General features: G+C 41.2%; 1 protein-coding gene across 3 annotated transcripts in view; it reads right to left on the bottom strand.

The window, feature by feature from the left end:
- Positions 1–2,362: 2,362 nt before the first annotated feature.
- Positions 2,363–15,231, bottom strand: part of PIP5K1B (phosphatidylinositol-4-phosphate 5-kinase type 1 beta) — a 370,177-nt gene continuing 357,308 nt past the window's right edge. For 2 of the 3 annotated variants that reach the window (XM_049770950.1, XM_049770947.1), the window contains one exon: positions 2,363–3,072. In XM_049770950.1, coding sequence (XP_049626907.1) covers positions 3,008–3,072 — 65 coding nt within the window. In that variant the 3' untranslated portion in view covers positions 2,363–3,007. Of the gene's footprint in view, positions 3,097–15,231 lie in introns of all 3 variants that reach the window. The other variant, XM_049770949.1, reaches the window with a different exon arrangement.

Consider the following 15,231-nt stretch of genomic DNA (forward strand, 5'->3'; position numbering starts at 1 on the left):
TTTAATTTTTGGTCCATGCCTGGTGGCACTTAGAAGTTACTCCAGGCTCTGCGCTCAGAAATTGCTCCTCGCTTGGGGGACCATATGGGATTCCAGTGATCAAGCCCTCATCTATCCTGGGTCAACCTCATGCAAAGCAAATGCCCTACTACTGTGTACCATTCCAGCCCTCATCATTAGTTTTCTCCACAGGCTCTGCCTGGCATAGTCTTTGAAGCTTTGCTGACTGTGGCCAGATCCTGTCTCTGGCTGTTCTTTGAAAAAAAAAATGGGGTGCTTTATAAATTAGCATCTGTCACCTCCTTTCTCACCTTCTGAACTTTCTGACTCCTTTCGTGTGTGTGTGTGTGTGTGTGTGTGTGTGTGTGTGTGTGTGTGTATTTGTTTATTTGGCAACACCCAGCAGTACTCAGGGATTATTCTTGTTTCTGCATTTTGAAATCACTCCTGGTAGGCTCAGGGTCTGCCACATGCAAGGCAAATGCCCTACCTCTGGTCCCTCCTTTAGTATCTTTTGTTGTTACACTTTCAGTTTGATTTTGTTGGATGGATCCATGTGGCTCTGTGATCAGGGCCACATCTGGTGGTGCCTGTATACTATGAGAGGTGCTGGCATTTGAACCATTGTCACGGCTGTAGCTGCATAGTAGGAAAGTGCGTTTACTTCAGTTCTCTCCAATCCCAGGAAAGAATTTTCTTATTTCTTTGTAACCTGAGTAAGAGACAAAAAACAGGGTTCCGGATAGATAAAGCACTACAGGGAGGGAAGTATCTCTTAGTGCATATAGATACAAGGGAGAGAGAGGCAAAGACTTCTGTCTTCTTTTTCGAATTTCCCTGTGACACCCCACTTTGGGGAGATCTGCTACACCAACTCTGCAGGTAAAATGCTTTCTTTTTTTGGGGGTACTTGACAGCACTCAGGGGTTACTCCTGTCTCTATGCTCAGAAATTGCTCCTTGCAGGTTCAAGGGACCATACAGAATGCCAGGATTCGAACAACTGACCTTCTGCATGCAAGGCAAACACTTTACCTCCATGCTATCTCTCCAGCCCCATAAAATGCTTTCTTATGCTGCATAACCTTGGCTCAAGGCCACCTTCATAAAAGTTCATGCCAGGCCTGTTTACAAAACTTAGTTTGCTGTCACTACAAGTTTTTTATTTTTTTTCTGGGTCACACCTGCGATGGCGCTCAGGGTTTACTCTTTGCTCTATGCTCAGAAATTGCCCCTGGCAGCCTCGTGGGGAACCATATGGGATGCCGGGATTCGAATTGTTGTCCATCCTGTGTTGGTAGTATGCAAGTCAAACACCTTACCACTGTATTATCACTCCAGCCCCACTTCAAGCATTTTATGTTTAGCATCTTGCTCATGAGAATTTCTGTCCTCAGCGTCTGGTCATTTTGCTTTCTAATGACTTCCCTGCTGCATGTGATTTTTCTTAGCCTTTTTTAGTCTTTGCTGTTTGGGATCCTCACCAGATGGTGTAGACACAGTAATTTCTTAAAATGTTCGCTGTTTCTATGTTGAGTCCATTCATGTGAAAAGGGTACTGCCCACTCCTTTGGCATTAGACTTGTCAATACCATTTGCTTGAGGGAATGCACCTAAAAATAGTAGAAACTGTATGAAAAAGAAGCTACCATCTAGTCTCACTATAGTTATTTTTTTCTGACACAAAAGTGGTGTGCCATAGATGGGGGGCTGCTTGGATCACCTATCTAGAGATTTTGGGGTTTTCTGTTGCTACACCATAACTTAGCAAAAGCTGACTAATAAGAAAGTCTTTTAGATGAGTAGAATTTGCTATTGAGGGGCTGGAGCCATAGCACAGCAGTAGCTGATCCAGATGGATCTGGATTCGATCCCTGGCATCCCATATGGTCCCCCAAGCCAGGAGTGATTTCTGAGCACACAGTCAGGAGTAACCCCTAAATGTCACCAGGTGTGGCCCAAAACAAAAAACAAAAACAAACACCAACCTCCCCCCCCCCCATGAATTCCTTATTGATTCTTTCCTCATGACACAGGGAGTTTTTTTCCTTCATTTTTACTGTCTCAAGATTCAGTTTATGGGCCAGCATGATAGGACTGCGAGTGAGGCATTTGCCTTGCATGCATCTGACCTGGGATTGATCCCCAGCATCCCATATGGTCCCCTGAGACTACCAGAAGTGATTTCTGAGCACAGAGCCAGGACTATCTCTTGAGCACCACTGGATGTGCCCCCCCAAAAAAGAGTCAATTTATTTAGGATTCCACAATATCTGAAAATGAGAATTATCTAGGTTATTTTTCTACCAAATGAAATATCAGATTACAAACTATTCCGATTAACATCCACAACTGAGACAATAGAGAACAAAATATTTTATTTCTCTCAATAAAACTATAGTTTACAATAGTATTTACTAAATAAATTATATAATTTCTCTTTTACAAGCAACAAACTAAATCACAAATATTTCAAAGATATTGTATGTACACGACATAAGGCCTTTTATAAATAGCTTTGCTTTCTCATTTCACTAGTAAACAGTGAAAAATTCTTTATAGAAGCTAGTTTTTCTATAAAGTATCCTCAGACCTATTACGCTGATCTTCATCAGAAACCAACTTAAGCTTTTAATGACATGATTATAAGTTTGCCAGAAAGAGTGAAATTTCTACATTACCATTTTGCAGGAATGAATATTTAAAAAATAAGCCAATTATATATATATATTGTTCATGTATAATCACCGGAGGCATGCAAAATGAAATGACACAAGTATCAATAGGAAAATAGCACTTTCAAGTCCAAAAAGGTGATTGGCAACAGAGGAGAAAAGAACTTCAAGGTAGTTCATGCGGTTCTTCACAGTTCAGCAAAGCAACAGCATTTAACAGGGTCATGTGGTCTGTCACAGCACATCTGCCTGAGGAATTTATGGATCACAGCTCCCCTGACATCTTACCAACAACTAAGCCCAGATGCTTATTATTTTTCAGTGTAGTGGGGCTCAGTTGAATTCCTTTGGGAAGTTCTGAGAAGAAACTTCTCTAACTGTGCTCTGCTCTTGCCCATGTGCAGGGGTCACCGCTTCACTTACTGGAGGAGAAAAAGGAAAAACATCAATAAGAATAAGCTTCGGCACAGATTTATGATGGTTTAAAATTTTTTACATAGATATCTTTATTGCACACATCAGCTCACACTTTGAGGAATTCTCAGCAGGAGAAGGGCAAAACAATACTGTTGGACCATAATCAAGTCATAGGCTTTAGGGTTTGGGCACTAAAACTAGTTGGAGGAACTGGAGTTTCTGGGAAAAAATGATCAGAATATAATTCAACTGTTTTTTGTTTGTTTGTTTGTTTGTTTTTAGGTCACACTCAGTGGCTCTCAAGGGTTACTCTTGGCTCTGTGCTCAGAAATCGCTCCTAGCAGGCATGGGGGACTATATGAAATGCTGGGATTTGAACCACCATCTGTCCTAGATTGGCTGCATGCAATGCAAATGCTCTACCGCTGTGCCAACTCTTTGGTCCCATAACTGTTTCTTAGTAGTGGGAACATACTATTATTTCCCTGGAAGGTGTATGCCTGAGAAATGTACAGAGGAAGAGTGTGTGTGTGTGTGTGTGTGTGTGTGTGTGTGTGTGTGTGTGTGTGTGTGAAGCATCCTAGTTTTTGGATCCTTTTACAATAATTAAAAAAGCAAACAGCTCTCTGGTAATTAACCCATGACATGTTAATTACCATCATGACATGTTAATTATCATTGAGTCTAAGAAGGATAACTTACAAAGATATAACAGTGCTTAAGACACAGTGGGTAAGGCACTTGCTTTGCACTCAGATGACCCAGGTTTGATTTTGACCATCCTATATGGTTCCCTAAGCCTGTCAGGAGTAATTCAAATCTTCCATACAGAGCTAGGGCTAATGCCTGAGCACCAATGGATATGGGCCCCCAACAACTACCTCCTCCCCAAACAGAAATATCCCGGGGCCAGAGAGATAGTACAGAAGGTAAGGCAATTGCTTTATATGTGAAGTATTTAACAACCTATAAAGGTCTTATTTCTAATCCTTTTCCCCCCCACATTTTTTCTGAAACTGATGGATGAATACCTCCAATCACTGTTTAAAGTAGAATTTCTTGGGGCTGGCGTGACAGTATAGTGGGTAGGTATTTGCCTAGTACATGGTCAATCTGGGATTGATTCCTGTTACCCTGAACACCACCAAGAGTAATCCTTGAGTGTAGAGCCAGGAGTACACCCTGAGCACCACTGGGTATGGACCAGATCATACCTCCCAAACACCCCCCCCCAAAAAAAAACCCCCAAAACCAAATATAGAATTTCCCAAGATCTATAATGTACTTTGAAAGTATTTCAGGGAAGAAGTAAAATAAAAGGCTGAACATCACAAATCACAAGACTTTTTGGGATAAAGATGAACAGAGAGTCCCTGATGTCTATAGGGCTGAGGTTCTTAAAAGTGTGTTTTCCATTAAAATGGGAAAATACTATACATACAAATAAGATCCTATCTAATAGAGATTGGAATACACAAATCTTGTAGTGCAAAGGGACCTTACACACTGAACATTGACATAAGGACTTGGCACAGGCCTCAGAAGAAAGGGCATTTTCCATTCACCCCTGAACCAGGGAAGCCATCCACGAAACATCCAGGTTTGTCTATTAACATCACCTGGAAGCAATCCTCTACCATGGAAGACCCTACCACTGCTCAGACATCGACCTGCTCAAAAGAGACTTCCCTTAACACTGAGAAGACTTAACAACAACGACCTGCTTACAGGACAGGGCTTCCTGCATTGTCCTTTAATGATGAGGTGAAATGAGAGGACACTCCACATCCTGACTTCAATGTAGGATATGCAGATTCCAGGATCTTTAATACAGAAACATGATAGCAACAACAGAGACTGTGTGAAAAGTGTGTTGGCACTACGGACAATGTCTTGGATTGGACGATCTAACTTGCCTGGAGCCTAGAGTTGGTCTTATGCCAGGAAACTTCAGGGGTAGGGTCTCTTTGTATTTAGGCCAAGGTTATTCCTTTCCATGCCCCTCATATTTTGGTGGGCCTATGCAAACAACAATTGCCACTCTAACACCGTTTTTACTGTGCTCCTTTGACTCTAATCCTTAAAAAAAAAACCACTTAAAATTTGAGGTTAACTTAAGCTAATATGTACATGGAAATGTTAAAAATACTATGCCTCTAATGTTTAAGGAGTTACGTAAGTTTTATGGCTTTAGATTGCCTTGTGTGCTGTTAAGAAATATTATAATGTTACAATCTGGGGACTTGAGGGACAAAGTAATTGTACATGGATTCTGTTTTATTTATCTTAATGTTCTTTGGCTGAAAGTTCAAAGTTAAGATATCAGCAAGGAGACTTCTTCTGAGAATTATGTTATGGGTGATTGTCCTTCCACTGTAACTTTACCTTTACTCTTTCTTTGCATCTTTGTCCTCATAATTAAAAATAAAAAAATTTAAAAAGTGTGTTTTCATTGAGTGATAACTGATATGTACCATTGTGTTGTTCTTCATCATGTATCAGCACTTGTAGACTTTGTGAAATGATTCCTACAGCAAGTCTAGTTACTGTCCACCAGCACAGAGACTTAGCTGTAGAGATTTACCATCTCGGCAACTTTCAAGTCTGTTCCACACTGCTTCTGAGTTGTTACGCTTCACATGACATCCCAGGGACTTTAATCAGTGGAAGTTTGTACATCTTGATCCCTTTTGCCCTTAAAACCCTTTTTAAAAGTATTTCACTGAAACCATTGTGATTTACAAGTCCTTCATAGTTGGGGTTCAGACATACAATGTATCAGAATTATGGACCCAGTATGGTAAGGCATTTGCCTTACATGTAGCCAACACAGGACAGACCCCCTCGTTCGAATCCCAGCATCCCATAATCCCATATGGTCCCCCGAGCCTGTCAGGAGCAACTTCTGAGCACAGAGCCAGGAGTAACTCCTGAGCGCCACCGGGCGTGATCCAAAAACTAAAAAAAAAAACAAACAAAAAAACCCAAAACAAATCCCCAAATAAACAATATATCAGAGTCAATTCCACCACCACTGTCTCCCTCCCTTCACCAATGTTCCCAGATTCCATCTGACTCCACCACCCACCCCTGTTCCCAGTCTGCCAGCATAACAGGCCCATTTTAAGTTTAGATTGTTAAAGTTTGGAACTCTTTAATTTCATCATTGTTGACTTTGGCTTGGATATTTAGTTCTGTCCTTTCTTAACACCACCAATTCATCTGAGACCACTTGGCCTTCGTCCCATCCTTTCATATTTTGTTTTTCTTCCTCCACTCAATTTCTTTCCTTCTCCTTGCTATACTTGGGGGCCAAGAGTGTTTGAGACAATTCCCATTTATACTATTTCATTTCTTCATGCTGTTATTCTAAATACCACATATAAGTGATATTTTGTATTTATCCTTCTTCTGACTTCATTTAACATAATATCTTCCAATTCCATCCATGTTGCAGCATATTTCATTATTGCATCATTCCTTACTGCTATGTAGTATCCCATTGTATATATGTACCACATTTTCACTTGTCTGTCATACATCTAGGTTGATTCAAACTCCAGCTAATGTGCTCATACATCCTTTTGGACAGAATGATTTTTATTCTAGGGATAAATGCCCCAAAGGAGGATTTCTCGGTCGTATTTTAGCTAGTGGTGCTCAGGGCTTTTCCTGTCTCTGCTCAAGAGTGATCCCTGTTGGTTTCTGGAGCAGCATTTACTGTGCTGGAGATCCAACCATGGTGGGCTGAAGTGGTTTCAGGCAAGGATGCAAAGCAAGTTCCTCATGTCCTCTCCCAGTCTCTCCAGGCCCTTCCTTACAGTGTCCACCTCCCCTTCCCTTTGACAGCTATGCTTCTGTTTTCTGTACCTCTCAGGCATCACTTGTGTATTTATGGAATTGGTTTTATTCATCTGTTTTGCAGTTTTCAATTCCATATAGAAATAAGACTCTATATCATTTGTCTTCTGATTATTGCAGTTACCACAGGCAAAATATCACTTTAAAAACATTTTTGTTTGGGGCTCAGATCCGGTAGTGTTCAGGGTTTATTCCTGGCTCTATGTTCAGGGATTGCTCCTGTCAGTACTTAACAGGAATATATGCAGCACTGGGGATTGAATCTGGTTCTGCCACATGCAATGCAAGCACTTTAACCCCTTTACTACTTCTTTGGCCCATCTTTTTTATGACTATGTAGTATCTTCTAATATGTAAATATAAATATAATAGATACATAAATATATCTCTTACTTTTTTTATCCAATCATCTTCTGGCAGATATTTGGATTGTTCCTGTATCTTAGCTGCTTAGAGATTGATGAACTCAGGGGCATATGTATCTTTGTGAAGTATTGTTTTTATTTTCTTTGGGTAAATTTCCAAGGGGTAGAATTACTGGATCCCATATTATTTTGCCTCCATATATTTGTAATTTTTTCTGGTTTTACTATCTTTGTGAATAGAAAAGATGATGAATATTATTACAATGTTGAATTTATTAAGATTTGGGGTCCAGGCTTGTTTATCTTGGAGAATATTCCAGGTGTGCTTCAGAAGAGTATATTCTCCAACATTTCAATAGCATATACTGCTTATACAAAGTCCATTTAGCTTTTGTATTCTAGAACAGGAAGTGGTAGTATGAATAAAGTGAAATCTCACACTATGGGACCTTAGAGTTGGAAGGAACAGTTAGTAGCATATTACCACAAGACCAACATTCCTAGTTAAAACCCATATCACACCAAGATCAGAGCTATAGCTTTAAATGTATGAACCAAGAGGCAAAAACAGAACATGGAACAACCCCAACGGGTACATACAGATCTGGATAAAAATGAACATTTTGTGGCTGATGTGGAAGAATGCTGGATTTGGAGGTCCTGGCAGCACAAGGTGTACCTGGCCTCCTGCCAAACTTCAAATGCCCCATTAGGTGTTCCACACCAATCAGCAGAGAGATGACTGATAAGATGAGAGCACACCCAAGAAGAAAACTGGCACAGTTTTTGGGTATCTCCTGGGATGGATTAAAGATTATGGCCTTTCATTTCCAAAATGCAGCAATCTTTTAACATGATTCCCTACTGGATTGATTTGTTTTCTAAAGATCCAACAGAAGCCTAGGGTATCAATAATTTATACAGGCAGGCAATTATACAGCACTCTTTTCAGCCCTTGATAACTCAAGTACTAATTGTAAATCCAAATGGTTTTATTATCTAATATGTCATGTGGCTTGGAGCCAACAATGAATTTGTCTGATCCTTGACTCTTCCACATTAGGAGAATGGGGATAGGCTAGGGATATGGGTATGATCTTGTTTTCATTTGAAAAAAAGTAAGCTAAGTCTTTGTATACAATACTAGGTTTTTGCTTATTTACACAAAAGGGAAGTGACAGATGACACTGATCCTTGGCCATAGCTGCACCCATTATGCCATTCCCCAATTAGCACCTTCTTTGCTTGGTAACGTTTTTCTTTATGAAAACCCACAGTTGGTACTGGAGCCATAGTGTAGGTGGTAGGGTATTTGTTTTGTATGTAGCCAAACTGGGTTAGATCCCTGGAATCCCAGATGTCCCCTCAAATGTACTAGGGAATGATTCCTGAATGCAGGGCTGGAAGGAACCCTAAGCACCATTAGATGTGACCCCAAAAGAAGCAAATGAACAACAAAAATAGAAAACCCACAGTGGCTGATACTGGTTGGGTTATATATTTGTCCCTTTTATCAGTTGAGTCCCAGCCATTAGTATCTCAGAATGGGTCCTTTGCACAAATAATCAATTGACAATAAGGGTCTTAGACAGGGAAGTGATAAAGCCATAACTGGAGTCCTTATGGCAAAGGGAAATTTGAACACACAGATGTGCATAAAGATAATAGGTGAAGAGACAGAGCAAAAAACTGATTATCTGAGGCTGAAGTGATAGCGTAGTGGGTAGAGTGTGTTTGACTTAGCCTTACTCCTGAATATCTTGAGGAACATGTAAAGTGTCTGTTATCAAGACTGGGTCAGCCTCAAGCAAGCCAAGAATCCTACCTGCTATACTAAAGCTCTTGCCCCTTTTGGGACTAACTGCATAGAGCATCAGGAGATGATGCTAAATCAAATAGGGAAGTAAAGGACAATTATGAAATGGTTTCATTTGTGTGGCTCTTGTTCTGCCCCTATATTTATTGATTCTTCATTAAAGTTGCCATTTTTTTAGCCACACCCATTTGATGCTCAGGGGTTACTCCTGGCTAAGCGCTCAGAAATTGCCCCTGGCTTGGGGGGACCATATGGGATGCTGGGGGATCCAACCAAGGTCCTTCCTTGGCTAGTACTTGCAAGGCAGACACCTTACCTCTAGTGCCACCTCGCTGGCCCCTAAAGTTGCCATTTAAGGAGTAGAAAGAAGTACTTTCTGCATTGAATCCCCAAAAGACCAAGGAGCTCTCTGCAAGAGGAGCAAATGAAACTAGCCTTGATAATTGAGGAGGATGCATGGATCTTAGGAAAGATTAGTACTTTTACTTCTGCACAAGATTATAATCTGTAGTCTCCAATTCCATTTGAAAGGTAGAGGGTTCTAGGTTTGCTAGAGGAGCTGCCTTGACCTCTGAACCACACACACAGAGCAAGGAGAAGTGACGACAATGAGCAGAATGGAAAAAGGACATTTGTCACAAATTTCTCACTAGGTTTCAATATTTCCTGTCAATTTTATCAGTAGGTGGCAGTAGCATTTGCTGAAAGCAGGAATACAATTGCAAGGCCAATTTGAGTGAAGCAAATGCCTCCTAGGGTTCACCTCAGATTTGCTTTAGTCAGAGGGAACCGCCCGTGATCTTAGCTAGCCTACCGTTCCAGAATAGGATGTAAGGGCATGACAGTACTTCCTTCCATCTAGCATTTACAGATGAATGAGGATTATAGAATATGCAAAAGAATTATAGGATTTATAGGATATTTGGAGTTGAAATCTCAGTCAACCAGTTCAATGGATCTCATCTCTGAATGCTGAAAAGGTGTAAAAATGTACCAAGATATGGTCTAATTTGTTTTGTTTTGTTTTGTTTTTGGGCCACACCCGGCGTTGCTCAGGGGTTACTCCTGGCTGTCTGCTCAGAAATAGCTCCTGGCAGGCATGGGGGACCATATGGGACACCGGGATTCGAACCAACCACCTTTGGTCCTGGATCTGCTGCTTGCAAGGCAAATGCCGCTGTGCTATCTCTCCGGGCCCAAGATATGGTCTAATTAAAAAATAAATCTAAGCATAAAATTAAAACAGGGCAGGAAAGAGGGCCCGCCCGGGTCTCCAACTCGCGGCCCGTGAGTTGTTGCAGCCTCCATACAACCTTTTGTGGCCCGCGGCCAGCCTTCAAATATCGCAGTATTCACGATTATTCGCTTACCGAATAAAAATCGCACATTTGAAGGCTGGCCGCGGGCCACAAAAGGTTGTACGGAGGCCGCAACAACTCGCAGGTCGCCAGTTTGAGACGCCTGGTAGAGCACGTGCTTTGCATGCAGACAGCCTCGGTTTAATCCCTAACACTGTCACCGTCTTCTACATACTACAGGAAAGAATCCCCAAGCATGGTGCTGTAACCATCCCTGAACATGCTTATATATAACTCATAAACTAATAAACAAGCAAATACTAACCATGTTACCTCAATTAAAAAAACCAATAGTGGGGCCAGAGAGATAGTAGAGTGAGTAGGAGGGCATTTGTCTTGTAAACAACCAACCTGGGCTCAATCCCTGGCACCCTCTATGGTCCCCTGGACCCAACAGAAGTGATCTCTGAGCATAGAGTCAGGAGTAATCCCTGAACACTGACAGGTATAACCCTACAACAAACAGGTAAAAATACCAATAATATCAGAATACACCAGTGAGAATGGCATAGAAAAACAAAACAAAACAAAACAAACACAATTAAATACAGTTCTGGAAAGACAGGACAGCTGGGCATTTATTTGCTTTGCAGATAGCTGACATAGGTTCAATCAACCTGCAAAACCCTATATGGTCTCCTTAACGTAGCTAGGAATGAACCCTGAGGGTCGAGCCAGGAGTAAGCTCTGAGCATAGACCCCATGTGCACCCCCAAACAAAAAAAACCAAACACAACAAAAATAAAAACAAATCCCTAAAAATGTTGGCAGAGATATGGTGAAAAGGGCACCCTCATTCTTTGCTGATGGGAATGTCAGCTCTCTATGTTTTTATGGCAAACAATATGGAGGTCTCTCTAAAATGTAGAAATGGCACTCCAACTTGACCAGGCTATCCAATTTCTAGGTATTTACCCCCAAAAGTAATTTTACTCCTAATTAAAAAATAATTAGAAAAACATTAACTTGCATAGATCTATATACACCTATATTCATTAGTACAACATTCACTAGTACAATAAGTACAATAGCCAGATATGGAAGCAATCCAAGTGTCCAACAACAACAATAAAAAGTGGTGGTATGTGGATACACATACCACTGTATCTTCTGTCACTGAAAATAAAGTCATGCAATTTGTGGCCACATGGATATAACTAGAGGGCATCATGCTGAAATTAAACGAGCCAGAGGCAGAGGGACAATTATAGGATGCTCTCCTTTATGGTATACAAAGAAATAAATCAAGGGAAGGGGCAGTATCAATCCACAGTAAACCTTGGACAGACCTAAGGATGCAGGTCTGAGGGGAACAAATAGGTTGTGGGAAGTAACATGGAAGCATAGGAAGAGTCTGGAGCACATGGGTTATGTTAAGGGAAAAATCAACAAATAATGGGGGGGAGGATGGTTTGGGGGAAGGAAGGTTGGACCTGAGATGACAGTGGGATAAGAGTGGGGTCATAGGTACTTGAGTAGCAAGGGGGTGCAGCAACTTTGAACATCAATATCAGAAACTTGAGCATTACTTTAACCCTGTCACCTAAATTATAATGAAAACTTTTTATTAAACAATCTAAAAACAAAACACCCAACAAACCAACATCCTGGTTTAGATTTGGGATTTTATTTATTTATTTTTCTTGGCCCACAGAAGGCAGTGCCCAGGGGTTGCTCCTGTACTCTGAAATTACTCCTGACAGGCTCAGAAGATCATATGGGAAGCTGGGGATCAAACTTGGGTTGGCTGCATGAAAGGCAAATGCTCTACCTGCTGTGCTATCACTCTGGCCCTTGGGGGATTTTATTTCTAATAGAACAGATTTCCAGTTGATGACTATATTGTAAATACTTTTATTTTTAAATACTCTTTTTGGGGTGGTGGTGGTGGTGGTACTTGGCAGTACTTAGGCCTTATTCCTAGCTGTGTGCTCAGGAATTAGTCTTGGTGGTGATTGAGGGATCATAAAGTGGGGATGGGGATTGAAACTGGATTTCTGTAACCTCTGAATAATGCTATCTGTCCCTTCTTTTTTTTTTTTTTTTGATTTTTTTTTTATTATGAGAACAAGGGTGCAAAGAAAGAGGACAAGGTAAAGTTACAGTGGAAGGACAATCACACATAACATAATTCTCAGAAGTCCCCTTGCTGATATCTTAACTTTGAAATTTCAGCCAAAGAACATTAAGATAAATAAGACAGAATCCATGTACAAATACTTTGTCCCTCAAGTACCCAGATTGTAACACATTATAATATTTCTTAACAGTACACAAGGCAATCTAAAGCCATAAAACTTACGTAACTCCTTAAACATTACAGGCATAGTGTTTTCTTACATTTCCATATACATGCATATTAGCTTAAGTTAACCTCAAATTTTAATTGAGTTCTTTTTAAGGATTAGAGTCAAAGGAGCACAGTAAAAGTGGTGTTAGAGTGGCAATTGTTGTTTGCATAGGCCCACCAAAATATGAGGGACATGGAAAGAAATAACCTTGGCCTAAGTACAAAGAGACCAGACCCCTGAAGTTTCCTGGCACAAGACCACGTCTAGGCTCCAGGCAAGTTAAATCATCCAATCCAATACATTGTCTGTAGTGCCAACACACTTTTATTTTTCACACAGTCTCTGTTGTTGGTATCATGTTTCTATATTAAAGATCCTGGAATCTGCATATCTTACATTGAAGTCAGGATGTGGAGCATCCTCTCCTTTTACCTCACAATCAAAGGGCAACACAGGGAGCCCTGTCCTATAAGCAGGTCGTTGTTGTTGTTAAGTCTTCTCAGTGTTAAGGGAAGTCTCTTTTGAGCAGGTCGAAGTCTGAGCAGTGTAGGTCTTCTGTGGTAGAGGATTGCTTCCAGGTGATGTTATAGACCAGCCTGGATGTTTCGTGGATGGCTTCCCTGGTTCAGGGGAGAATGGATTATGCCCTTTCTTCTGAGGTCTGTGCCAGGTCATTATGTCAATGTTCAGGGTGTAAGGTCCCTTTGCACTACAAGATTTGTGTGTTCCAATCGCTATCAGATAGGATCTTATTTGTATGTATAGTATTTTCCCATTTTAATGTGCCTATGCAAATAAGAAGCAATGCCACGTGGTGTTATTGGCGCATATGGGGGCCATAAGAACAATTCCAATGATTCCCATGACATGGTTCAATCATAAGCATTAAACTGGGGGACTATTCCACCAAAATTCCTTGTTAAACAGCTCAAAAAGAGAAGATAAAAAGTGGTTAGAATCATCACTGTATAAGACAACATTTAGTAAGAATTATAGCTGTCAGAGAAAAAACAAAATATTCTAAAGAAATAAGTGTCCATTTTATGTATCTTGAAACAGTTTGGGGTTGTCACACACAATGCACAGCTTTGGACTGTGAGTAGGATTGTACACTACTGAAGTTAAAAAGAGTAGTGTAGGTTAGTGATGTTTGAAGGGGGTTAGAGAGTTAAGGAGTAAAAAAGAGCTTTGTAGGGGTGTGGGAAAGGGCAGAATACAAAATGAACATTCTGTATACGCAAAACATAACATAAGAATAAGGAATATTCTGAATACATGAAGTAGTATTTGTAGTTTTTGTAGTAGTAGTACTACTAGTTTTTGTAGTAGTAGTATTTGTAGTTTTTGGATGCCTAGGGAGGAATTTCTCACCCCCTCCCCCCAGGGCCCGATTAACCAGGCGTGGCCCTGAAGACCCGCCTGGTGTGGGGGGAATCATGCTCGCCTGGACTAAGTGGTCAGCCCAGGGGTCCTATGGCTAGCTGTCCTGCCCAGAGCCCCCATCATACCAGTCAAAGGCACACGAAATCCTGGCATGTGGAGTGTTCTGAGCCCAGCCGAGCCTCTGTAGTTTTTGGATGCCTAGGGAGGAATTTCTCACCCCCTCCCCCCAGGGCCCGATTAACCAGGCGTGGCCCTGAAGACCTGCCTGGTGTGGGGGGAATCATGCTCGCCTGGACTAAGTGGTCAGCCCAGGGGTCCTATGGCTAGCTGTCCTGCCCAGAGTCCCCATCATACCAGTCAAAGGCACACAAAATCCTGGCATGTGGAGTGTTCTATCTGTCCCTTCTTAACACTTTTTTTTTTGGTACGGAATCAATAAACATATGGAAATATCACTTATCCTGGGAGAGCTGGGGACATAGGCAGTGAATGATACAGGAACCACACATGGTAAAGGGTATTTTCTTGGTCCTTGAGTTAGGCAGTGGAGTGTGTTGAAAACCTCAGTCTGAGACTTTAAGTGAGTATCAGGACTTTGCAGATAAAATGGTCTAAGGTGAGGTCATACTAAATTAAGGTAAACCCTGAATCCCCATAACTGATATCTTCACAAGAAGAGCTCTGAACAGCATAGGGAAGAAAGTCAATGAAGGCAGAAGCTGGAATCATACTGTAACTGGTTAAGTGAAGCATAGCTAAGTAACATGGAAGCTGCTAAAGCTGGAAGAAGTGAAAAGCATCCTCTTCTTGAGTTTTCTGAGAAAAGTCTGACCTGGCTATCAATCAACCTTGGACTCACTCCAGAGTTTTGAGACCATGTTTTTGTCAGTCCCCCAGGCTGAGGCACACTGGATAGGCTGTCCTAAGAATTAAACAAGGTGCATATGCAATGCAGGGGCAGTGGGGACTCAGAATCACTCAGTGTCCTCCTCCCACTAACGTGGCTGCGATTCATTATTTAGCTATGAAGTGTGCAATACTGACACATCCTGTCTGCTACTGTGTT

This window comes from Suncus etruscus, chromosome 3 (assembly GCF_024139225.1).
Source record: "Suncus etruscus isolate mSunEtr1 chromosome 3, mSunEtr1.pri.cur, whole genome shotgun sequence".
Lineage (NCBI taxonomy): Eukaryota > Metazoa > Chordata > Mammalia > Eulipotyphla > Soricidae > Suncus > Suncus etruscus.